This window comes from Drosophila melanogaster, chromosome 2R (genome assembly GCF_000001215.4).
Source record: "Drosophila melanogaster chromosome 2R".
NCBI classification, from domain to species: Eukaryota; Metazoa; Arthropoda; class Insecta; order Diptera; family Drosophilidae; genus Drosophila; species Drosophila melanogaster.
This window is the reverse complement of record NT_033778.4, coordinates 14753293-14778124: the sequence shown is the minus strand read 5'-3', so window position 1 is coordinate 14778124 and position 24832 is coordinate 14753293. Positions and strand designations below refer to the sequence as shown.

General features: G+C 43.2%; 7 protein-coding genes and 1 non-coding gene across 22 annotated transcripts in view; 6 read left to right on the top strand and 2 right to left on the bottom strand.

Annotated features, from left to right (window-relative positions):
- The window catches only part of kn (knot), a gene marked incomplete at its 5' end in the record, with an annotated part of 34412 nt that extends 28937 nt beyond the window's left edge, over nucleotides 1-5475 (top strand). For 2 of the 5 annotated variants that reach the window (NM_001103847.2, NM_080074.4), the window contains 6 exons: nucleotides 1791-1872; nucleotides 1939-2119; nucleotides 2305-2586; nucleotides 2655-2802; nucleotides 2867-3156; nucleotides 4118-5475. In NM_001103847.2, the coding sequence (NP_001097317.1) occupies nucleotides 1791-1872; nucleotides 1939-2119; nucleotides 2305-2586; nucleotides 2655-2802; nucleotides 2867-3156; nucleotides 4118-4206 (1072 nt within the window). In that variant the 3' untranslated portion in view covers nucleotides 4207-5475. Of the gene's footprint in view, nucleotides 1-1790; nucleotides 1873-1938; nucleotides 2120-2304; nucleotides 2587-2654; nucleotides 2803-2863; nucleotides 3157-3479; nucleotides 3946-4117 lie in introns of all 5 variants that reach the window. The other 3 variants (NM_166070.3, NM_137146.3, NM_001274051.1) reach the window with 3 other exon arrangements.
- Nucleotides 5476-5494: 19 nt separating this feature from the next.
- BEAF-32 (Boundary element-associated factor of 32kD) lies at nucleotides 5495-7656 on the bottom strand. Of its 3 annotated transcripts, none has more exons than NM_079023.5 (2): nucleotides 7296-7656; nucleotides 5495-6325 (listed from the first exon to the last, which is right to left on the bottom strand). In NM_079023.5, the coding sequence occupies exons 1-2, from the start codon at nucleotides 7537-7539 to the stop codon at nucleotides 5718-5720; spliced, it is 852 nt and encodes a 283-aa protein (NP_523747.1). In that variant the 5' UTR covers nucleotides 7540-7656; the 3' UTR covers nucleotides 5495-5717. The 3 variants fall into 3 exon arrangements, with proteins under 3 accessions (NP_523747.1, NP_001246328.1, NP_725418.1); NM_001259399.2 differs by lacking the exon at nucleotides 7296-7656 and adding an exon at nucleotides 6483-7209; NM_166069.3 differs by lacking the exon at nucleotides 7296-7656 and adding an exon at nucleotides 6483-6824.
- On the top strand, nucleotides 6830-8526 carry asRNA:CR42254 (antisense RNA:CR42254). 3 transcript variants are annotated; one of them, NR_133120.1, is made up of 3 exons: nucleotides 6830-6887; nucleotides 7152-7740; nucleotides 7802-8526. The 3 variants fall into 3 exon arrangements; NR_133121.1 differs by lacking the exon at nucleotides 6830-6887 and having other exon boundaries at nucleotides 7235-7740; NR_133122.1 differs by lacking the exons at nucleotides 6830-6887; nucleotides 7152-7740 and having other exon boundaries at nucleotides 7855-8526.
- A 175-nt stretch (nucleotides 8527-8701) lies between these two features.
- Nucleotides 8702-18479, top strand: Spred (Sprouty-related protein with EVH-1 domain). 3 transcript variants are annotated; one of them, NM_001274050.2, is made up of 6 exons: nucleotides 8702-8847; nucleotides 9755-10121; nucleotides 13888-14065; nucleotides 14126-14294; nucleotides 15051-15206; nucleotides 15329-18479. In NM_001274050.2, exons 2-6 carry the CDS (start codon nucleotides 10102-10104, stop codon nucleotides 16363-16365), a joined length of 1560 nt encoding a protein of 519 aa, NP_001260979.1. In that variant the 5' UTR covers nucleotides 8702-8847; nucleotides 9755-10101; the 3' UTR covers nucleotides 16366-18479. The 3 variants fall into 3 exon arrangements, with proteins under 3 accessions (NP_001260979.1, NP_001260978.1, NP_610988.1); NM_001274049.2 differs by having other exon boundaries at nucleotides 8702-8781; nucleotides 15117-15206; nucleotides 15329-16969; NM_137144.4 differs by having other exon boundaries at nucleotides 15329-16969.
- Nucleotides 18480-18522: 43 nt separating this feature from the next.
- CG12857 (uncharacterized protein) lies at nucleotides 18523-20218 on the top strand. Of its 2 annotated transcripts, none has more exons than NM_001274048.1 (3): nucleotides 18523-18642; nucleotides 18700-19450; nucleotides 19519-20218. In NM_001274048.1, exons 1-3 carry the CDS (start codon nucleotides 18569-18571, stop codon nucleotides 19573-19575), a joined length of 882 nt encoding a protein of 293 aa, NP_001260977.1. In that variant the 5' UTR covers nucleotides 18523-18568; the 3' UTR covers nucleotides 19576-20218. The 2 variants fall into 2 exon arrangements, with proteins under 2 accessions (NP_001260977.1, NP_610987.1); NM_137143.2 differs by having other exon boundaries at nucleotides 19506-20218.
- A 60-nt stretch (nucleotides 20219-20278) lies between these two features.
- Trs31 (TRAPP subunit 31) lies at nucleotides 20279-21061 on the top strand. Its single transcript, NM_137142.5, has 3 exons — nucleotides 20279-20519; nucleotides 20575-20884; nucleotides 20947-21061. Exons 1-3 carry the CDS (start codon nucleotides 20344-20346, stop codon nucleotides 21043-21045), a joined length of 585 nt encoding a protein of 194 aa, NP_610986.1. The 5' UTR covers nucleotides 20279-20343; the 3' UTR covers nucleotides 21046-21061.
- ND-B15 (NADH dehydrogenase (ubiquinone) B15 subunit) lies at nucleotides 21053-21609 on the bottom strand. Its single transcript, NM_137141.5, has 2 exons — nucleotides 21412-21609; nucleotides 21053-21331 (listed from the first exon to the last, which is right to left on the bottom strand). The coding sequence occupies exons 1-2, from the start codon at nucleotides 21538-21540 to the stop codon at nucleotides 21119-21121; spliced, it is 342 nt and encodes a 113-aa protein (NP_610985.1). The 5' UTR covers nucleotides 21541-21609; the 3' UTR covers nucleotides 21053-21118.
- A 227-nt stretch (nucleotides 21610-21836) lies between these two features.
- CG10151 (uncharacterized protein) lies at nucleotides 21837-24788 on the top strand. Of its 4 annotated transcripts, none has more exons than NM_166067.1 (3): nucleotides 21837-21890; nucleotides 22535-24138; nucleotides 24235-24788. In NM_166067.1, exons 2-3 carry the CDS (start codon nucleotides 22551-22553, stop codon nucleotides 24651-24653), a joined length of 2007 nt encoding a protein of 668 aa, NP_725414.1. In that variant the 5' UTR covers nucleotides 21837-21890; nucleotides 22535-22550; the 3' UTR covers nucleotides 24654-24788. The 4 variants fall into 4 exon arrangements, with proteins under 4 accessions (NP_725414.1, NP_725415.1, NP_001137670.1 ...); NM_166068.2 differs by lacking the exon at nucleotides 21837-21890 and adding an exon at nucleotides 22029-22223; NM_001144198.2 differs by lacking the exon at nucleotides 21837-21890 and adding an exon at nucleotides 22029-22223 and having other exon boundaries at nucleotides 22535-24174.
- The last annotated feature ends 44 nt before the right edge of the window (nucleotides 24789-24832 follow it).

Sequence of the window (24832 nt, the reverse complement as noted above, 5' to 3'; positions counted from 1 at the left end):
CCTCGAAGTGATGATGGCTCTGGTGTCTCGGGGATGAAGTCATCGCCGGGCAAGTGAAATCATTATCCTGGAGGATCCCCCGTCCTTAGACACTCGATCCGTATTCAAATTTCAAACTGCAGTTGCATCTGTGAGTTTCCACGTTCGTTGCCGCACCGTAATTCGATATTGTATCTGACAGATATACACGGCTCTCAAATCTCGAGGGATGGCGCACTGGATTGCTTGTGTTAATGATGATGAGCCCGCTCCGATGCTCTTTTTTTTCCGTAATGGATAACATCCATCCACATCTCACATCTGTTTTTTCTTCGCAAAGTCCAACAAGTTCACAGGCATTCTCGATAAGCACCACACTTGGCTTTTAATGCTGAATATACAAGTAATACAATACAAATTTATTTTAGTAAGCCGAAGTTTCTATGCCCTAGCAATTTTAGAATTTTAGCAATTTTATTTACATATTTGTAAATAACAAGTTTTATCATTATGTTTATGAAGTATGGTATACTATAGTACTATATTTAAAAAGGTATCTAGTTCAATTTGAGATCTATTGTATATAGAAAACACTTGGTGATTTCGTTACTATAACTTTAAAACCCGTTTTCAGGGTATAAGTTTTACGCATAAAACTAATAAATAACTTGTTTACACTTTGTGATTTGGACTTATTGGATACTACTCAATGGTTTAGTTTTATCAGTGTTAATAGAAAATATTGCTTTTAGTGGTTATCTCGAGTGCCAGTTTCTTATCGCCCGCTCAGAGATTTATATGCTTTAGAAATTCAAAGAGCAAAAGAGCTATTTAGGCTGAAGTTTTTATAGGGAGACCGAATTATTAAAAAAAAAAAAAAACAAGTGTCGGAAGTATAAACAAATTTGCGACACTCCCATCGGACAAGGACATATGCAGATGCCACCCGCTGGCCAGAGATCAACCCTCCAGCTGCCTGCTAATTTGTTCAATTTGTCGAGTGGCAAACAACGGAGAAAAAATATGATGAAAATTGCCGGCACAACGCCGCCGCTTTTCCATCTCTCCCCCCCCCCCCCCATCGCTGATCGGAAAGGAAAATATTATTTCGGCAAATAAAAAGTTGGCAGGGGATTTCAGATAGGGCGTATCATGTCGCCGGCGGATGCATAAAAGTATTTCAGCATTTAAATGCAACGCACACGGGTGTCAGTTTCCATTGGATTGGTTTCGAGACGGATTGGGTTGGGTTGCGCTGGGCTAACAGGCTCACATCCTGGCCGCAGGACATTCGCCGGCTGTCACCCCACTTATCGCAGTGGCACTCACTACCGCCGCGGGCCAAACATCTGCCCAGAAAAGCCAAGCTAACCGGCACAAGTGGCAGCAAAAAGGCGCAACCCGTCATTAGCGGCTCGTAAAGTCGCCTTCGAGGAGGCGAACATCGTAAAGACTCTTAATTGAAGCTGGCATAAATCCACAACTGATTGATAATTGCCAGCACAATGGGAAAAACGAGTCCAATGCCATTTATGGTCCATCCTCAGTCTGCCCCTCACAAATAGAATAGCTGCAGGAATGGTTATTGAGACCTTATAAGTGCTATCATATTAACATATAAAATATTTAATCTTTGCTTTAAACAAGATACAGCAAAATGCCACTAAAGTTTAGCTTTAATTTCTCTCATTCTTAACTAAATATCTTAAAAAAGTCATCTTTTGTGTGGTTTCGAAACTAGGGATTTAGAAATGTCATAAGATACTTATTTAATGTAACACTTGATTAATCAAATCCTCACTTTCTTACAGCTTCTTCCTGAAATTCTTCTTGAAATGCAATCAAAACTGTCTGAAAAACGCTGGCAATCCGCGGGATATGCGCCGATTTCAGGTGAGTGGAACGCCTATGCTACTTTCGCAACGATACAGATATTAATTGAGAATCTCCTAATGCCAGGTGGTAATTTCTACGCAGGTGGCCGTGGATGGACCACTATTGGCCATCTCCGACAACATGTTCGTGCATAACAATTCGAAGCACGGACGGAGGGCCAAGCGGCTGGACACCACGGAAGGTACAGGCAACACATCCCTGTCCATTTCCGGTCACCCCCTAGCGCCCGACAGTACCTACGATGGTCCGTAGCAAAATTCCAATTATTCCGACCAATTTTTCGTTTTACGTAGATCCAAGAAATCCCCCACGAACCCCAAAGAATATTCCCAATTTTTTGTTTTTTTCCGTAGCAATTGGCAAACCTAAAGCAGTGAAAGCGGTTAGATGTAATCAACTAACCCATCCATTTGTGGAATCCCTTTCCAGGTCTCTACCCACCGCTGCCAGTGGCCACGCCCTGCATCAAGGCGATCTCGCCCAGCGAAGGCTGGACAACCGGTGGCGCCACCGTGATCATAGTGGGCGACAACTTCTTCGATGGCCTGCAGGTTGTGTTCGGCACCATGCTGGTCTGGAGCGAGCTAATTACCTCGCATGCGATCCGGGTGCAGACCCCGCCAAGGCACATCCCCGGCGTGGTGGAGGTGACGCTATCCTATAAGAGCAAACAGTTCTGCAAGGGATCACCCGGTCGCTTCGTCTATGTCTGTAAGTGATTGCAGCTAAATGACTTCACGACTGTGCTTCATATCTAACCTTTTGATTAACGCTTTAAGCAGCTCTCAACGAACCCACAATCGACTACGGTTTCCAGCGCCTGCAGAAGCTCATTCCCCGGCATCCCGGCGATCCCGAGAAGCTCCAGAAAGAGATAATCCTCAAGAGGGCTGCCGATCTGGTCGAGGCGCTGTACTCCATGCCCAGGTAAGAGCTTTGCTACTAGCTTAGTCAAGCGGCGGAAACTAATATCCAACCCGTGTTGCAGCAGATCTCCGGGCGGCTCGACGGGCTTCAATTCCTATGCCGGTCAACTGGCGGTCAGTGTCCAGGATGGCTCCGGCCAGTGGACCGAGGACGATTACCAACGGGCGCAGTCGAGCAGCGTGAGTCCACGTGGTGGCTACTGCAGCAGCGCCTCCACGCCGCACAGCTCGGGAGGATCCTACGGTGCCACGGCGGCCAGTGCAGCGGTGGCAGCCACGGCCAATGGCTATGCACCTGCACCCAACATGGGCACACTCTCCTCGTCGCCCGGCAGCGTCTTCAATTCCACGTCAAGTAAGTTTCTCGATCCTTGGTGAACAATCCATTAAATGTCCTGCATTCATTCTTCTGACTTAGAGAGATATAGCCTTTGAAGATCTTATAGTCCCATCATTAATCTAACCCATGTCTCAGAATGCCCCGATTTCGTTTAACATCTTCAGTTGATTTTAACTTATGTTCGTATAACTCTCACATGAATACCGCCCCCACATAAACTGAGAAACCTGTCTCGCCTCCACATCCCGAATTGTCCCCACTGCCCAACGATTCCCGAACCCAAACAAAGTGAACAAAGTATGCTCAGCAAAGTGCATTTTCGCCATTAATTCCAACAGTGTCCGCCGTGTCGTCGACGTGGCACCAGGCGTTCGTGCAGCACCACCACGCGGCAACGGCCCACCCGCACCACCACTACCCACATCCACATCAGCCGTGGCACAATCCGGCCGTGTCAGCAGCCACGGCGGCGGCCGTTTAAGCATTTCCCGGACTCCCAACGCCAGCCAGATGGAGCTGAACGGAGGATGAGGATGAGGACAGGATGAGCCGGACTTTTGGGGCCGAGTAACGACATTTTGTTGAAATTAAATGCCACACGCCCAATGCCAAACACCCAACCACCCACAAAGACCAAACACCAGACACCATCTATCAATCCGAAACTGCAAGGACGCCCACAATTGGCCAATGGATGGGTGGGTGTGAATGGTGGGTGTGTGGATGGGGCTGCTGAAGCAAATCTGAGCATTCAAAACACTTCTCCAACATCAACAAAACACCACAGACAACACACGATTAACGGTATTTATAATTTGCATTATCCTTGAGACACTAAATTGATTTAAAAAAAATATATATATATAGAGTTCCCACTTTGGTAGATTTCTGTTAAATTCCCTAATTGTTCCCTATAACTGAAACATGCACTTATAAAATAACTAATTTAATATTTGAATTGTTTAACTATTTGCAGGGGTCAGCAGCCTGAGCTTCAATCCCTTCGCCCTGCCCACCTGCAATACACAGGGCTATAGCACCCAACTGGTGACGTCAACCAAATAATATTACTACTAAATGAGGCTATTGGCAGGCCCCAAATCCAATCCAATACACCCCCTCCATCCCACAGGAGTCGCAGATACCACGCCAATCACAAGAAGCTCGAAAGTGCAATAAACAAAAGAAAATGGTTCCAAAATTCAAAAATCTATTAATATAGTTGTACATTTTTTGATTGAATGCCGTTTTTAATTTAATTTGACTAATTTAATTAATTTGATTTGGTAATAGATTTATAGACATACGCATAGAATACCATATCAAAGTAATGGAAAACATATGATGAAGGGAAGGCATATCATGCAAGAACCCAAAAGTTAAGAACGGGCAGAACTAATTCTAAAATAGCTTACATAGCATACATTTTGTAAATATTTATCCCAAAGTAAATAAAAAATCGTAATTAATAATCGGAACTGTGAATAGAGGAAATTATACAAAATATATACCCATGATGAACAATTCTAATACGAATCAAGATATACCAAAACAGATACAATTTGAAAGAACTTTTGGACATAATTAACTAAATGCTTGTATACGATACTTTCTTGGATTAATATCGAAAAAATAAATAAATAAATAATGAAAGGAAAGTCTTGGAAATACACTCTGCCAGTCGAGAGAACCGAAATCAAAATGTTATATACCTACATAGATATACAAAAAGCCAGATTTGCAGCATATCTACGCGTAATATTACAACAAATTTATACCAAACTTTTGGCAAACATATCGTGCACTTAGTCCTAATATCCACCCTAAGCGAACATATTTGTATAATGCCCATCATATCCACAATTCAAAATTCATTTTGAGCGAACCACTTACCTATATCAACAACCAAATCATCAAATTAGACATACATACATTTCGCTATTCAAGTCAGTGTTTGATAAACTACCGATTTGTTGACTAGAATCTAAGCCTAGCATACTATATATATATATATATAGGCTTAAGTTTATTGTTTATTGCTCGATTTGTAGGAGTTTTACTGTAATTTGTATTCGTATTGTATGATAATGTACGCTTGCACTCCTAGATCTACAAAATATTGAAGAGAAAAACGAAATGGCTGGCTACGCAATTGGGGAGCGGCCAATACAAGCATATCTCTATAAGAAACGCATAAACAGCAGAACTTAGCCGCAAAATCGATTTGTAAATTACAATACAATAATTTATAATAACAATCTAGCAACGCTCTCTGTTTTGTAAATCTTAACAAGTTATTTAAATAAAATTTATTTAAAATAAACGTAATACACCATGAAATCGCCTTTTCCTTAATTTATTGTAGTGCTTTATTTGAGTTTTAAGTAAAATATAATTGGGAAATATACAATCAAAGTAAGTATTTTCAATCGATAAAAGAGCATAATTTAAATGAATACATAACATATGTATAATTATTAACCTAGATTACGACACGCTGATTTGCCCATTTACCATATGGTTTCCTTCGTTCCTCGTTTTATTATTCCTCTGGGTAAATGTATATAATGGACCGCCTACTCATCCTTGGCAAGCGTTGAGTCCTCACTTTCCTTGAACAGTATATCCTGGATCTTGGACCGCACGTACATCTTCCGACTGAGCGAAAGGTGGCGCATTGCGGGCACCAAGCTAAGTGCAAAATAGTAGTCGTCGTCCTTGGTGAGCTCCTCGTGATTCTGTTGTATGATGTAGCTGAGCTGTTCGCTGACAGCGGTCAGCCGTTCGATGGACGTCTCCAGGTTGTTCTTCAGCTGCTTGGCCGAGCTGCTGCTGGAGGACGTGGAGGCCACCACAGTAGCCTGTACGCCCGAACCAACACCGATGGGCCTGCTACTTCCACCGGCTGGTGAAGTCGAATGGGTTAGCACGGTCACTTGCTTCTCAGGCTGATCCAGGCCCTCATCATCCATCACGTGTATAGGACTATAGCACAGTGGATCCTCGCTGTATATGATGTCCTTAATGTCCTCGCTAATCTCATCGTTCTGCTCGTACTCCTCCCACTTTTGCGGCAGGGCGCCCGCCTCGCCCAGATAATTGGCGACGTTCGACTCGATCTTCGGCTTGGCCACACGCAGCGGCTCCCTCAGCGTCTTGGCCTTGGTAATCCGCACGGTTTTGTCTGCAATGCAAAGGATGGAAGCGATGGTTAATACGATACATATTGGTACAGCTACCGGATAATAACAAAAATATCATAACCCAGAGATGGGCGCCGGCGATAGTTTCCCGCCGACCCAAGGGTCGATAGCCCGCCATACGAACTTCGCTGGAATTACCTTTCTTGATGATTGGGATCATCCGGGCCTGGGGACGTTGCTGCACCGGACTGACCAGCACCTCGTCCCTGTGCTTGTGCCGCAGATGCGTCCACAAATTGGTCGTATTGTTGCCCTTCAAATTGCTGGCCATGCCACCACGCGATATATTGTTGCCGCAATAACGGCATATCGCAAAGTTTTCGCACTCCTCGTTAATATCGTAGTGCTGCCACACATTGCTAACACGACCCTTGGGCATTTTTAATACTTTTCTCTAGGTAATTAGTACGTCAAAAGTGATTTTTCTCCACAAATTTATTTATTGCGATATTGGCGTTGCTGTAGTCAGTGTTGTCAAGTGCCGTTGCAGTGTTGTAAAACGCATGAACATAAGAGTGGAAACAAAGGCAACGGCAAACAGAGGTGAAAAACGAAAATAAGAGAATGTTTACATACTTTACAACAGCGCAAAATCATAAAAATACTTTTAACATAACAATATTTTTTAGCTGATTTTTTAATAGCATTTTAGATAATATACAATAGGTTTATAAACTATTTACAAGCACAACCACTGGTTGGGGAAAATTCTGTACCTATCCTGCACTATTTTTATCTATAGTTTTTTTTTTCAAGACGATTTACTGCCTTGCTATAACTAGAGTTTCTACTTTTTCCGCGCCAAAGTGGAGGAGCCTGTACCGATGACCCGTGGATTTATCGCGATGGCATCGGGCACTGATCCGTGCTCGGTTTCTACGGCACGGAGCACGCGTGGCAGTGGATTTCGATTGTGAAGGGCGTGCGTGAGATTTCGGATCCCGAACTTACCGTTACTGCTGCTGGAGTGGAGACATCGGTGCCGTAGCAGGGATCCGGTTCCAGTTTTGCCGCTGTAGGATAACAGATCGCCACAGGTTTTGCAGCAGGCGTACGGCTCTATGTGGTCGTCGCACTGGACGAGATTGAAAAACCTCCAGACGCAGCTTTTGGTGTTCCTGGGCTCAACGAGTTTGCAACGCTTGTCCCCGGATTTTAGTAGGCTACGAAGCTCTGATTTCTTTTCAACATGCATCGTGGTGTATCGGTTGTTCGATTTGCGGTGGTAATTCGGTTTGCCAAGAAGAAAACAAACCCAAATTACAAAATGTACACAAATACAAACTCACGAAAATTCAGTCACGCACAAAACTGTGTTGGTAAACAAGCGCTAGCACGGTGCGAAAAGTGTAAGGTGGTGTAAACAGCCACTGATTTTCTTAAAAAGAACTTGATTGTAAGTTTAATTTTTTTTGAATTTTATTTGTTTCTTATGTTTTTTGAATATTTTCTTTTAGTTTAAAACCTAAAATTCTCATATGACTAGCGATTCCGATTACCCATAGTAAACAGTCTATCGATAAACTCAATTGAGTTGACTATTGTATATTGAATCAGTAGAATCTTTTTATTTAAATGGGTAAAGTTTCGATGGCTTTCCTACAGCCAGGACAATATCAAGGCCCAATTGAACGCCGGAGTCCGGCAATTCAACAAGAAGCGCAGTCGCGGCAAAGTCTGGAATGTCTTCTCCAGAATCGAGCTTGGTCAAATAACATGGATGCACTTCACACATGGAGCGGCACAAGTGCTACAGAACCTATGTCATATATCCAACATCAGAGGATGAAGAGGATTCCCACTGGAATCCGGACGTTTCCAGTGCGGACAAGGCTACAGATAAGATAACCGAGGCCCTGATGGATTGGTGCGTCGTGGTTAGTGCGCGGGACATCGAAACGCACTACGATTTCTTCTTGGTCTTTGTCGCCTTGGACAGCCAGGAGGATAAGATTATCAAAGAAATTCAAGGCTACCAGGCAATACAGATGCCTGCATGTGGATTAGCTGCACCGAAAGATGTTGCCCAACCAATATGAATAAAAGAATCGATTCTTAGCTCTAGCTTACCAAATTGTAGGTTTTCCTAGAATTCCTGTTAATTTAAAACTATTAATGATCCACAATGTCGATACACAAAAAAATTTGAAAAATTAAAATTTTGAATAAAGAAAACAATACGAACATTTAAAGTTTTGTCAATATTACCGTTTTCAAGAAATCCGCCATAAATTAAAACCCCAGAGTTGCAAATTCAAAAAGCTAATATTTTCGTTATATGCATTTATATACGTTGGTATTTTATGTGGAGTTTTAGAGTTGGCACAGAGAGTATATTTATCGGATTGCTCCACGGTCACACTGTCTCTTAATTTTTTCGCCGTCGCCGTCGTTTGTTTTTGGAAATGTCAATTGTTGTGAATATATCTGCTTAATTGTAAAAAAACGCCCAATCGGAAAAAGCACAAATATACGCAAAAAAATTTGCGAACAAGCAGCAAAAGTAAATGTCATTTAAAACAGTGCAAAATTAATACAAAGAAAAATGCTACATTTTGTTGCGTCTGCTCCTGCTTTGTGTGTGTGTGTGTTTTTGTGTATGTGTGCGCGTTGTTAAATAAATGAATTAAAAGACAGAGTTACACATTTTAAATGCGAAATAATGAAAAACGAGCTCATCCAGTGCTCTCTCTTTCTCGCCCTCTCATTTTTACTGTTACTAAAAAGAAGTACTCCAATTCACGCACATGCATACATACGTAAGCCCAGTGAAAAGCGAAAACAATAAGAAGAAAATATAGTTGGAAATCCGCTGCGGTTGGCAATTAAACATATCGGTTGGGAAAATCGGTGAAAAATTATAGCTGTGCTGCAGTATGTATAGGCGTATGTAAATATGAAATATGTAAAGGCAGCAACAGCAAGCAGAGCAGCATATACACACATGGAGAAATCGCCCAAAAAACTTTCTGCGCAAGCTGCGGAGAGCGCGTGCGAGAGGGAGATAGAGTGACGGAGAGTGCGAGAGCGAGCGCGATTGATTCGTTGGTGCAAATTTTATGTTAATAAAAAAGTAGTGCTCGCAGCAAATGGTAGTTCAAAAAAGCTAAATAAATAAGAAAACTAACTATATAGTTTACAATTCCGAATAGTCAGTGTTTGAAACGCGTAGAGAATACCGAGTTGAGCCTCTCCTTCTCTCAATTTTCATCTGTTACATCTTTTGTTGCTTGGAAAAATCCGTGTATGTACGCGTTAGTGTGTGTGCGCGAAGTTTTCCACTGTGTTTGTCTACACGCCCACATGAAAAGCGCCGTGTTTGTGTATTTGGGGAAAAGTAAAAGTGATTCTCGATTTATAAACGCGAAACCCGAAATTAATTATTCACCTTCGCCCACCTTCAATTTTAGTGAATGAATAGAACCCCCCCAACTCTTTGCAAAGCCCCGCCCCCAAAATTGTGCCAAAACGCAAGAGACGCAGAGAAACGAAAAGAGGAAGAGTACTGGAGATCGGCGAGATATTGCAAGTCGGATAACAACAGCAAAAACAACTACGTGGGATTGGATCGCCTAAGCAACTATTTGACTATCTTCTGGTGTTGTTGTTGTCGCTCGATTACACTTTTTTCGTTGAAAACGTTTGTGCAGCAGCAGCTCTGAATGTCTTTATGCTTTAATCATGGTGTATTTCGCCACCAACAACAACAACACCGACACTACACGCTGCTATATTAGAATCTTTCTGATAACGAACCATGACAGAAGGACATGAAAGGTGAGTTCCTCGCAATTACAACAACTTCAAATAGATTGATAGATCTGTAGATCTTGGTGAAGGAGATACAAATATTTACAGGATAGAATTCTTTATTATCTGGACCAAAATAGGGTCTCAGTTTCTATCTATAATAATATTATAAATAATATAAATAAGTGTGGTTAAAAGTGTCTTTAAAACTTAAAATATTATCAAGGATTTAAAGAGCTTTAAATTGAATTCAGATAGTTGTGACTCGCGCGTTAAAAAGAGAAAGCTAACTAGCATACAAATTTTAGATTACTGTATTTTTAAAAAAAACTTAACGTCATATCCCGGATATCATGTATCATACATACTTGATAAAAAAATTTGCAGAAATTTTTAAAATTGCTATCATGGTTGGCTAACACAAGTCTTAAATTTTTAGAGTCTGTTGAAAGTTATTAATCATATTAAGTTTTTTAATTTATTTATCTATTTTCTAGGAATTTAAATTATTTAAAAAAAATATTAAGACGTTCTGTGGCTTTAAGTATTTAAAAATAGCTTGTGTGTTCTTTTACACATTTGAATTAAGTAGGCAACTAGTGACGAAGCGCGCCACTTCAGCTGGCTTGCACTCATTTCTGGGTCTTTTGCGCATTTCATGTGCTGCAATTATTTGGCGTGCCTCGATTAATTGGCATCAATTGAAAGCCGATTGTTGGAAGTCAATTTCAATTTGCGAAGCGCTTTTAAATTGAGTCGACGGGCTCTTTTCCTCAATGGACAGCCAACCGACAGTCGTCGAATGAATGAAGGAAGCGTGACTCATTTGTCTGGGCGAACTGAAGTCTCCGCATTGTCTGTCGACACTTTTAATGAATGAAATGGAACGCCCCCATGTGTGGTTTCTTTTTCCGTTCGCCTCTGGGCCCAATAATTGCCGTTGTTACGACTACTCACGTATTATTGCCTCGCGCCACTGGCGCTCTTTAAATTCTATTCGAAAATGATGTCAATTTGTGTTTGTCCGTTGTTCGTTGTTTGTTTCGTCCGCGGTTCGTTTATTTCTTTTGGCAAATGCCTGCGCAACAAGAACAAAAAGGGGCATGGGGGGGGGGGTCACCCAAGGTTTCAATAGTTTCATTCATGTCTTGCTCTTTATTCCGTCCTCATAATGAATTGATATGCGGCATGCCCCCGCACACAAAGTCGCTTAATGGGTGCCCACAACTAGTCCGATGTGCGAAAACTAGCAGGGAGATCAATGATATCAGCGATTTGACCTCCATATAATCAATTTAATTCCAACGAGCTTACGAACGATTGGAGATCTTAGAATAACTTTAAATATATATTTTAAGAGTGTTTTTGTTCTAGAAAGGTAACTCACATCCACCACTTTTTACCTTTGATGGTTAAACTTTCCCATTAACAATCGCTCAATTTTCAAAAACAGGCTTACGTTTTGCAATAATAATATTTTTCTGATTTTATACATTTTAAATGGCCTGCATGAAATATTTACAAAGTATATTTCATTGCTGTGCAGATCTTGAGATCGCAAATATTTTTTTACTTATATATGCAGAACGTCGCCATAAAGTAGGCAACTATATTTTGTAAACTAAGTGCCTTTTAGCATTGAGTACTATTAAAATTCTGTAATTAATTTTTTTTTTATTTTGTTAATTACAAAAAATGGAATACACACGAAGTAAGCCATTTTATATCCTACTATTGTTGTAACAAAAAAGTCACCCTGTTTGCTGCGTTTCTTGCTGCAGCGGAAACAACATTCGATTTCAATTTTGCATTGTAAATTGATTGGCATGTGAATAATGTAACGGTAAGCGGGACATCGTTACCACGCGACATACATATGTATGTGGCTGTGTGCAAATATAGGTAGGAGTGTGCGTGTGTGTTAGACATTGGGGGCTATCAAAACTATTCGCCTATTTAAAGAGTGGCTCTGGGTGTTGAAACTTTTTATTTCTTGTTGTATTGTGGCGTCGCCTCTCCCACTTTTCGTGTGGGTGTGCACGAACACAGACATAGACGTACACGCACACGCAGAGCGTTCATTCATCTTTTCCTGCTGCAGCCCCTGTGTGTGTGTGTGTGTGTGCGAGTGGGCGTCGAAGTGTGTGTGTGTGGGAGTATCTAAAGCATTCGCTTGGCAACAATGTTTAGGGCATACCAAATAACTCGAAAATTTTGTAAATAATTATATGGTGTTAAAAAGTCGGGAAATTGGTTAGTTGGTTGGATTTAGCTTGGAGCCAGATCATTTATGGGCGACAACTCCCACACGCACACACATTAGGAAAGATAACCGGAGCTCTCGCTCTCTCTCTCTCCATCTTTCACATCGTCTCTAACGGTATCTTTCCCACGCATGCGCTGTGGTTGGAAGTGAGAGCTTCCAAATATTGATAGACTTTTAGTTTCGGCTTGGGGCAGGCTCTTTTAGCTTTCCACAAATATATGAAAGTGTGTGTATGTTTTATGTTTGGCGGAGTTGTTAGTACATATCTACATATACATACATATATAATTTTACTTCATTTCGACTACACCATGGGTGGACCACAGACTCTCGAATAACTGGGTGGCAACTCTAATGGAGTCAACGGTTAGCTCGGCAGCGCCTCTCTTGCTCAATGAAAACCCGTTATGCGCTATAATTATGCTCTGACCCTGGATAGTTCCGTTGGCTTCCTTTTGGTTTTCATTCACGCTGCCTCGCAAAATCCTTGACGGAGCTGACGTAGCTGAATGAAAACCATGGCGGTACCAGTCCTTGACATGTCCTGCCTTCTCGGAGGCCCGGTGACGTCGCGACAAAAATATTCATTCTGTAAAATCCAGCGAAACTAGGACAAGCATGTGTACATATGACACGCACACCGGTGCACACACATGCACCTAAACCCCTCCCCTTAAGCACACACACACACATACACATTCCATTGGACCAGTGGAGTTTCAACTCCCTTTTTGGAGCTTTTTTCATTGAGTAACTCCCTTTTTGATTTGCCCGGGAACTCTGTCCCCTATTTAAGCACATTCAATTTATGCGAAACTTGTGCGCAGGTCATAAAAAACTCGATTTTATGCTCCCCCATTCATAAGGCGAGGAAAGTCCTTAGCTCCGAAGTTGCGGCTTCATTTTCAAGAATGAAACCGTATATCATTTGGCAACCCCAAGTTACATACAGATTCTTTATAGCTGAAACCGCTTTTAACATAACATTCATTTGGGAAAAGTATCTCAATAAACTCGGAATGTTCTTAATTGAAGACTAGATGAGATAAAGGTATATATATCCTTGCTTGGATATATATATATATATATAACGAAGGACATCCAGATATTTTTAGTTTATATTGGCTTTTTACCCTCGCTTCAATGAATCAATTTTTGCTGATGGCAGGTGCTACTAGTATCCTTGCTATGGCTTCCTTGACGGTGCCAAAAAATTGAATTAGCCAAATTAGCGACACTTGTGGGTTATCCTGTCGAGGATATAGAGGCAGCTCTGGTACCTCGATGCCTCTCATTCGTTTTAAACCATTGGTGCATCCAGCATGGCTACGGTTTCCTATACCAAACTTGGTCCCAAACGCAAAATAAGCAGGTGGAATGGCTACTGATTTTAGTATTTAGGCTAAGATATGTCTAGCATGATAAGCTCACATTAAAAAATGGTTACAAAGAGATATTAAAATGAAGATTAAAATTGTATTCTCCATCGAAACTAATGCAATTTACACCAATTTTTTCATTTCACAGCGACTTCTTAGTAACAGTACGCGCACAGGTAATGACCAGAGACGAGAGCACCGAGGGCTGGCTTCCGCTGGCCGGGGGTGGCCTGGCCAATGTTTCGATCCGGAAGCGGGCTAGGCTATCCCCATTGGCATCGGGTCATGACTACATCATCTACGGGCAGAGAATATCCGATCAGAGCGTGAGTATAGATCCCACACTAGAATATGCTGTTGATATTAAAATGAATTACTTCCGGCAGGTCATCTTGAGCTGTGTGATCAATCGTGATCTGAAGTATTACAAAGTAATGCCTACATTTCATCATTGGCGCGCAGGGAAGCAGCGGAATGGACTCACATTTCAAACGGCCGCCGATGCGCGAGCCTTTGACAAGGGCGTCCTGCGCGCCTACAACGAGCTGATCGATGGTAAACCCCTGCCCGAATCCTCATGGCTGAGCCCCAACTACCATCTAATGTACCAACTAGTTGCATGACCGGCTTGCACATCCCGTCTCTCTATCTCTCTCTCTCTCTCTGCTTTCTGTCAGCCCGCTTTAGTTGCTATTTGATTCCTACTGCTTACCTTCTCATGCCGAAGCCACTTGCCTTTCTTTCCTCCAAATCTTCCAAGTCTCTGACTTAGTATTGCTTTCGTTTACTAATATATATATATATATAACTTTTTGTATGTCTTATGCTCTACTTTTGCCACAATACCAAACGAAAAACCAACCCAATTATCAAACATCATCACACACAATCACATTGGAATATTGCAAATTGTTTTAAAAATCAACAAATCAACCAAACATTTAAAACTATAATTTCACTCAAATTGGTAAGTGTTAAATGAGGCCGTACCTCGAATTTAGTTTTGTGTGTGTGTGCTGTTTGCTTTGAAGAGGAACATTGCGCTGCTCGATCACTTCAAAATTCTCAGCACATATATGTGAAATAGTATAGTCTAGTCCACACTAGTAGGTCACCACGTTTCGATGAGTTCTTTTCGATTTTCATGCTTACACTTAGCTGTATTCTGATTATACGCTCGTCAAGATCTATCTTCTTTCTGTACAACTTTAAACTGTTCTCTGCTTTGCGCCTTGCTAAAAAACTTTGCTGTTTACTCATAAATAGTTTGGAATTTATGATGACTAAACCTGATTCATTTACCTTATCTAGGACTGGCCAAATCGAATCCAACGATAATATGCCCACCGCTAACCAAATATGATTCGGTTGGCGAAGATGATGTATTCATGACCCTGGACTTACCTGTGGAGAGCGAGAGTTTACAAAAGATCCATTCAAGCCCCGAGGGCAGCGAGAAAAGTCACAGTAAGTGTTGCTAAATTGGGTAAAAAAAAAAAAAACAGGTGGAATCAATTAATGAAGATTCACTTGATACCCAATGACTAATCAATTGAGAGCACATCTTTAATCCATCGCTTACCTTGCAGAGAGCGTCAGCAACAACTCCGACTCGGAGAAGCTGCCTCCGCCGCCCATTCACTACATATCCACGGACAAAACATCGGCCACCACGTCGCCGCCAGACGCACCGCCCGCTTCTGCTGCTCCATCGCCGGCGACGGCCGGCCAGATAGCGGCCAGTGAGAACTACTCGTACGTGACGCTGACGGCGGTGCACCACGACTACAACTATCCGGTGGTGGACCAGCCGGTGGGGGCGCAGGTGCTCAATGCTCGCAGGGAGTCGATCAGTGCACTAAAGAAGCGCAACGCTCTGGAGGCAGCGCAGGCGATGGCGGCGGCTCAGACGGCGGCGGGTGGTGGACTGGCCTGTCGCGACGGCGGATCGGGAAAGCCACTGCACAAGCCAAACGTATCCGACATACTGAAGAAGGAGACGCGCCTGCGATGCCGCTACTGCCACGAGCTGTACAGCGAGGACTTCAATCGGCGGGGCGCCTGCGAATATGCCCCGGATGCGTTTCGCAGCGGCTACGAGTGCATCTCTGGGATGGGCTGTGCCCGTTGCATGATCTACCACTGCATGAGCGACGCCGAGGGCGAGACGGCCCAGCATCCGTGCGACTGCAGCGCCAGCGAGGCCGGCTGCAGCAAGCGCTGGCTGGGCCTGGCGATCCTCTCGTTGTTCGTGCCCTGCCTGTGGTGCTATCCGCCGCTCCGCGCCTGCCACTTGGCCGGCATCCACTGCGGCCTCTGCGGCGGGCAGCACAAGCCGCATGTCTGACATTTGGAGGCCCGCTTGCAAGGACAGCACGATGATGACCCCAGGCCCAGAAGCGAATTCCACTACCACCACTCCGAGCAGAGCATAATGAACAGCGCCAAGCGTCCGTGGGGCGCCAAGCAGAAGCAGTCGCAGCAATCACAGCAATCGCAGCGTCATTTTTACAACTGGGAGCTGTCGCACAGCTTGGGTGCTCCCCAGCATCAGACTCCGCCGTATTTAATGCAATCAACTGGCAGGAAGGCACCGCAGAACGATTACGGACGCTTGCTGTTCTAGGCTTTATCCATGATGACAGCCTGAGGACTCATTTTTACAAACTGATTACCAAGAAGTACTGATTATTTCACCAGATCTACGGTATCTTAAAGATATCTAAAAGTGGACAAGGAAATGTTTTTCTGATAAATGGCAAGAAAACAATGTTTTCACACTGTTGAGATGAAAAAATCGTGTCGATGCAAAAGCACAGCTTTTTCAAATCGGGTGAAAGAAGAATGCGTAAGAAGCAATTCAGCTTGAAAATCAGTTTGCCAAAATGGGTCTGGGGTTCGATTTTAGTATCATTTCGGTATACTCCATTTGAATTGCCATAATTAATTGTATATACAAAAGAGCAGGAAGGATTATGTATCTAATTTTAATATACTTTTAAAATTGTAACTTATGTTTAGTGCTCTCGCTTAATTATAGTTTTGTAAAAACGGGCTATTTGTTTTTATTCGTAACTGAACACACATTTTTTTGAAAAATCAAAATATTATACAATGATTGTTTTAGTTTTAGTTGTTTAGGGTTTTTTGCTATTTTACACTTGCTTGTTTACAATTCGAAATTGGAGAACAGTATTAAAAGGCCAAGGCGAAGGCAAAGGCGAAACGAGAACTAAATATATTTAAATGCGATTTTCTCTGCGCGATTCCAATTTGTTAATCAATGTCACGCGCTCAAAAACTCACACGAAAAGTTCAAACAAACGGCAACCTGATGCGCAAATGAATAAAAAAAAAAAAATCGAGACACGCAACAACTCGGCAGAAGAATTAGTGGACGACGACGACACGGCTGTCGAGCCGTTCTTCTCCGAACCTGAAGAAGAATTACAAATTGTATTCGATTTACTCCTCTAGCAAAAGAGTCTGCGGCAATGCTCAAGTTTTGTGCGTTCGCTATGCTCGGCAATTGTTACTTAAATGTGCTTTAGTTCAGAACTATGTACCCATTCGGTTGCCTTATAAAAAGGATGTTTTTGTCTCTTCTTAGGGCTCATGAAGATTCAAAATATTCCTTTTGCCCCAAACTCAAAACGTTTGTTTTCCAAAATCTTTTGTTCAGACGTTGAAATAGAATGAGAAACCAATTAGAATTAGAGAGTCGATGGACAAACAAAGAGCGCAGCATTGCTCGATTGGAAATCTTTTGCAACTAAATAATTCTAGAATGCGAAGCAATTTGTAATTTTTATTGAAATGCCAACAACTTTGGGCCGTTTATAAAATGGCCGAAAGAGGAGGCATTTGAGCAAAGGGGTAAAAATAAAACAAAAACAAAAAACAAACAATTTAAGTGTTTTCAAAAAGTCAACAAACTCATATATGCAGCTATATATATATATAAAAATAATAAAAAAAAAAACATTAATTTATTTCTTACTATATAATTATTGTTGTACTAAGTCGGTGAGAAAACCCATGAAAGAAAGAAATTCACACGAAAACTAAAAAACAAAATGCATATTTATTAAAAATAAGCAAAGGTTGTGCAAAAAAAAAACACATTAAAAAGCAACATTATTATTGTAAAAATTAACTAAATACGGCAATTGTTATTAAATGTGCAAAATTCAGCAAACACATTGATACAAACCTCAGAAAATACAAGCCAAGATCTGAAAACGGACATCAATGGAATGCAAATTTTTGAAAATATAAGGCAAGATGAACCGTGAACGGATCAAACAGAAACGGAAACGGAAACAAAACACTCAACAACAAGAAGTACAAAATGTTAAATATGTATCTATAATTTACAATTACGTTTTATATTACTCTCTAATTTACACGCTTACACAATGGAAAAATAGCTAACTATTATTGCAATCGTCCTCAAACACACAATAAAACTAGATCAAAAGGCGGAATTATTACTTTAGCTAAAATAAAATATCACCTTTTGCAATTTGTATCATTTTCTTACCCTTATTGTTTCACATCGAAATCAGAAAAAATAGTTAAAATAGCCGCATATACTCATATTAAATTGAAAAGAAACGTGTCATTGCAGAAAAGGATAAAGAAAATAGTAATATAAATGATATATTTATTCATATAAATGTATTTGAAAATGTGAACAAAAGAATACCAACAATAAAACACAATTTAATAAACAATGTGAAAGCTACGAGTGTGTTTTTTTTTTAAAACACTTAAAAACACAGTAGCCGTGCAGTCAAAAATCCAAAACAAGAAAACCAAATTTCGAAATGGAGGAGCTAATGAGGCAGAACGGACAGAAATGCGAGAGGCAGGAACTCACCTGCAGCGTTTTATTTACCAAGTGAGTTAATCTTAAACCAGTCGGAGTAATCTTAAAATATTTTCCTTCTCCTTGCAGTCCCAAGCTTAGTGCCGAGAAGTTATCCTCCAATGATGAAATAAACTCCATTGCGAGATTCGTATCGAAGGCGGAGGATCTCGAAATGCATAGAGTGTTCAGTAAGATATCAAAGAATGGTGTCGAGGAGACCACGTCTCTGAATCGCTCCCTCTTCGAGTTCGGTCATAATTTCGAGGATGCCGATGGCTGGCTGAAACTGGAGCAGCCTTGCAAGGATCGGCTGGCCACGGTGCTGCGCTACATGTTCGAGTCCCATCTGAAGACCACTGTGCAGATAGAAATCAACAATATGTACTTCAATTGCCACTTCATCGTGCTGCAGGTGTACTCTCGCTTCTTTAGTGAACTGGAGATGATTCCGCTGCTGGTCACCCTGCCCGAGAAGATCGTGTCCCAGAAGGCCTTTATGCTCTCCTACAAATGGATGCTGAGCGATGAGCCCGTCCTGGAGCTGGCTCACATTGTGGAGGTCTATGTGGCCGCCACTTATTTGAGGATCTCTGGTCTGGCGGCGCATTGTTGGAAATATTTCGATGATGAGGAATACTACAACGAGGATACGGCATGTGTCCTATACGTCGAGTCGAAGGACAATCCCGCCATGGATGTAGTTCGCAATTTGATGCTGACTAGGATCCGCAAGTTTCTGCTCACCTTTGTGGCCACCAGGGATTTCCTCGATCTGCCGACCTCCCATCTGATTTTTTTGCTCGAATCCGATCAAATCTGTGTGAACACCGAGATTGAGGTGGTGTTCAACATAATATTTATAGTTATTATTGCATTTTATATGTTTTTCTTAGGTTTTCTTTATAGCTGTTCGATGGCTGGGTCACGATTGGAACAAGAGGAAAGTGCACGTACGTCGTTTAATGTCCTGTATTCGATTCAACCTGATGCCATTGTGGTATCTACTATATGCGCGACGGGAGGAGGATCACCCGTTGGTGATGAAGCTGATTTTCAACCCGGAGGTGGAGTACAAGATCGACGAATCCATATCGAGAATAACGTCGCGCATGTACGAGGATGCCTTGGAGGGCAATGACGCACAGAGTGAGGAATACGCAAGTGATTCCGGACAGCGAAACTGGATATGCGATAGCTTGTGCAGCTATTATCACGGCGTCGGTTGTCCCAATACCCGGGAAATTCGTTTCAAACACTTCGAGGATTACCTTTCGGAATTACAACAATGCTCCAAAGATCACTGGTCTCAGGTGATATTTCAGGACCCGAGTAAAAAGATTGACTGTTGCAGCACAAGGAAGATAAAATCGGACGATTTTGTTGCCGATTAACTATTGAGTTTGAATAGTAACGACTAGAATTCAAATTTGCGGGCTTCAGTTTGTGCTAGTATAACAACTTGGCACACTTTTCTGTTATACATTGTACACTTCGTTCATTTGATATTTATGAAACAAATCAGCATATTTTTAATAATATATTTTTTAAAATGTACATCAACATTTTAAAAAAAAAGCAAGTGGTTTAATAAATATAATTAATATTTATTGTATTATTGTCGCAACTTTAAGTGTGACCATTTCTGCAACGCTCTTTGGCATTTCGGGCAGATAGGGTGGCGTGCACACTTTGCATTGTTTTGGAAAATAATTTGATACATTTATCAGGAAAATGGAAAAACTGGAGGCCCTAAAAATATCCTCGATGCGTCCGCGCAGCAACATCCTAGACAGACCACTATCCAAGGGCAAAACGGAGGTTTCCCAGAGCATTGTGGCGCTGCTTTTCAGCGAAATCGTCCAGTACTCGCAGAGCCGAGTGTTTACAGTCCCAGAATTGCAAACAAGGTGGGAGTTTCTCTAAGTTTTTGCGATTAATTCGTTAATTCCAAGGCGTTTTCAGACTCCACGATCTGGGTCAAGATGTAGGCACCCGCATAATCGACCTGTATTTCGTGAGGGAGCGCAGCTCCAAGCGAGAAACAAAACTAACCCAAATGCTTCTCTTTGTTAAGACCACGGTGTGGAAGAATCTCTTTGGCAAAGAGGCGGAGAAACTGGAACATGCCAACGACGACGAAAGGACATACTACATAATTGAAAAGGAACCGCTTGTCAACACATTCATAAGCGTGCCAAAGGATAAGGGCTCGCTGAATTGCGCTAATTTCACCGCTGGCATCGTGGAAGCTGTGCTCACGAACTGCGGATTTGTATGTTTTCCGGCAGACTTTATAAAATAATATATACTAACATTATTATTTGCGTTTTACAGCCGTGCAAGGTCACCGCCCACTGGCACAAGGGCACCACGTACATGGTCAAATTTGAGGACTTTGTCATCGCCCGCGACAAGCAGATGGAGGAGAAATAAATGGCATAGCTTCATTACGGTTTTGTTTTAATTCCACTATACGAATCGAAGATCAATTGGCTGAATGTATGGCTTAGATGAACTTGAACTGGCGGTCCTTGTAGGCCACCTGGCCAGTCCTGTACTTCTCCTCGCGTCCATCGCGCTCCGCCTTCAAAGCCCAGGCGTAGAGGGCAATCGGCAGGACGACGGCGAAAAGGCCCGTGCGGAAGGATTTGCCGGTGGGCTTGAAGTGTTCGTAGTTGGAGACTCGCATCGCCTGGAAACGGGCTAATCCCGCATCGAACTGCAATTTAAAGCGGTTTAATAGTATTTATTCCTCAACGTGATGACATAACCAAGCCAAGGATTGGTGCTACCACTTACAACGGTGCCGCCCTCGCCGGTGGCATGGCGGTAGGGATTGGAGCTCTGCTTGAGGAACTCCTGGCGCAGCTTCAGCGTCGCCTCGTGCTTGCGCTTAATGAACTCCTGCTCCTCGTTGGACAAAACCATTTTTCTTGTTTTGTGTTGCAAACCAAATTTTTAGCAACAGCTGGCAGGTGTGAACGTATACAGAAATTCTAAAAATACCAAACAGCCGACAAATATACCAGTTTCATATATGTAAATTTTAAATATTGTTTAAGCTACTTGTTTTATTCGCTTAAACTCAAAATAACTGCACTGTTATTAAATTATTCAACTGTAAATTATTCAACTTTAAAATGGCCAAAGCATTTGCTTGAAAAATATCAATTACAGTTGGCAGCCCTAAGCTTGGCTAATCGACTGACGACTTATCGATACATGCCGATTGAAAAGTTTTGAATCTGTCACTTTTTGACAATCGCTCCTTGTGAATGGTAAATAATTTTGATTCGCTATCCTGGTCTTTCAACGAAAGTTTTCCAAAGTTTTATTTCCTTCTCGCAAAGTCTGCTGCTTCGTTGCAGCGAGCACTTTCCACCCCGACCACAGTTAAACGCGCGCTCTCGCTCGCTCTCACTGCGCATGTCCTACAAAGTGTGATGCGCAGATCTCGTGTCCGCATCCTAATTTGCGTCCTTATTCGACAGATTCGCATTAATAACACCTGTTTTGCAAAAAGACGTGCATTCCCGTTAGCCAGTTAATTGGCAAATAAGAAAAAAACGAGGCTTTTTCGCGGTGTCAGTTGGAAAAACCCCTAAACGCAGGTAGTTACTAATCAATAACTCCCCCTTGGCGCATGCCTTTTAAGGACGAGAGAGAGCGAGAGAGCTGTTGTGAGCCAACGCGCATGCTACTACTTAGTTGGGTGGGAAATGCACTTGGCTTAGCCACCAATTTTCCCGAGCGGCGGGGGTTTAGCCGATGTTTAGGGGTGGATTTCCGGCAATTCGGTTGCCCGCGATTGCGCCGTTCGCCTGGCTCATTTTTCACTCGCCTGCAGACGGAGGCAACGGCTCCCGGATTTCCATTTTCTAGCCTATATTGATTTTCACCTGCCTACCTGTTCGTTTTCTAGACGCAGTTCCGCCGCCATGAGCCTGAAGTCCAGTGCTAGGATCAAAAAACGCCGCTCGGAGGCAGCGGCGGCCACCTATCCGGTACCATCAGCTCCGGCTCAAACGGTGAGCAACGGCTCAGCTGCCACAGCGAATCCTGCGAGTGCCACGAGCACTCCAGGAAATGGTGCCACAAATCCTTGCCAGAGCTCGTCCAAGAAACAAAGCTTCGTGGGACGCAATCCCAACTTCGATACCGATGAAACCAAGCTGCTCATCCAGTTGTGGGGCGATCCCAAACTGCAGAGAACCCTAATCACCACGCACAAAAAGCACGCCGTGATCTGTCAACTGGCCGCCAAGATGCAGGAGTATGGCTACCATCGTTCGCCAGAGGAGATTACTACACGGATTAAGAACCTCAAGTGCTTCTACAATCGCTTGAAGAAGGACAAGGAGTGCGGCGGTCAGTCCACCGATTCGGAGCCCAGCTGGAAACACTTTGCCGAGATGGACGCCATTATGACCAGACCCATTTTCAGTGTGCGTCCCAATGAGGTGCCTGCTCCATCGCTCAAATACCAACTGGAGCAGGCCCTGGAGGAGCATGCCGAACGACGCAAGCGGCGGCTGGCGAACGGAGAGGAGCTATCCGAAAGCGACAACGAGGAGGATGATATGCTGCTCTCCGCTCTGGTCAGCAAAAACAAGGATACTGGCGGCCGAAAGGAACTGGAAGCTGGCTGCCTAGAAGCCGACAGCGATATGAACGAGGAATCCTTCTCAAAGCGTCGCAAGGTGTCCGCTGATGTAGAGGTTGATATAGGAGAAGCACTGACTTCGCCGTGCATCAAAATCGAGCCAGGCCAGGAAGTTGAAACAGCAGCAGCAACTTCCACCGTAGAGCCCCAACAGGAGGAGGAGGACGATGACTGCATGATTCTGCCACAGCCCAAGGAAGAACCCATCGATGTGGATGCCGCTGATGATCCACCAATTGAGAAGTCATCAAGTTCCACTACTAATACATCCACTTTGGCTGACATGTTACAGGGTAACAAACCGTCGAATCTGCTTCCTTTCACCGGGGCCAATGTCATCATTCCGGCCAGCATTACCACGACTACGGCTGGCACAAGCGCGACCACGCAAAGTTCAACGACAACGTCTAGCAAACTTCAGGGCGGTAAAATCTCGTTGGTGCCAGCGAATTTCCTGATGCAATCAAAGCTGCCGGCTGCCGCAGGACCAAGTCCCATGGCAAACGCCAAGGGAGCTGCGCCCCAAATCCAGCTGCTGCAGAGTGCCATCAATCAGGGGGCTCGTCTGATGATTAGCGGATCGGCAGCAGCACCGGCACAGCCTAGCAACGCCGGTTTGGTGGCCACAGCCCCCGGAGGAGTCAAGTTCGTGCTGGTCAATGCTGAGCAGGCCAAGGCGGCTGCAGCGGCTGCTGCTGTGGGTAAATCGACCGCCTCGTTGCCCTTGTCCACTGCCCAAGCTCAGGTGCAGGCCGCTGTTCAGCAGCAGCAGCAGAAACTACATCAGAGCCTGCAGCAGGAGCAGCACCATCAGCAGCACATTCAACTGGAGAAGGAGGAGAGTCGCCATGATCACGAGAAAGGTAGGAAGGATCTGCAAACGAAGAGACACATGACATGTGGGTAGCAAGTTGCTAATATTCTGTCTCCAATGTACTAAAAAAAAGTTCAATTTTCAGCAATGAGAATCCTTCTTCGTCAGTTGCTGAACTCGCAAAACGAAGCCAACGAGATCCAACACAATCGTTTATCCCTGGAACGCGAGCGCCTGGACTGGGAGAAGTCTATGGGCGAGCGTCTGTTAAACCTGTTGCCAAGTCTCATGCAGCCGCCACCTGCAGCCTCGCCATGCTCCACGGCTCAACGTCTTCAGCCGCCCAAGCTGCTCTTCACAACTGCTCTGCCAATGGGCAATGGCACCGTCACCATGCCGCACATCCTAACATCCAATTCGCTGCCAAAAGTGATTACCACTTCAAGTTGCAACAGCGGCGTGGCAGTGGCCGGATCAGGAGTGGGCCTAGTAGCCAGTGTGGCCCCCAAGCCGGTAGATAACGACGTCCAGTTGATTTCGCCCAAGCTGGAAAAGGAGATCTGATTAAGAGGAACTAGTCGTTATAAGTGATTGATATTAGAAACACACTTAAGTGATCTCAAAGAAATGATATTCTGGTCTTTACTTTAGTAGACTCTAAAACCAGTATCCTAATAATAAAAACCAAAGAAATCTCTCATTCTAGGGTTATTTTCATATTTAAAATGATGGGCAATAAGCAA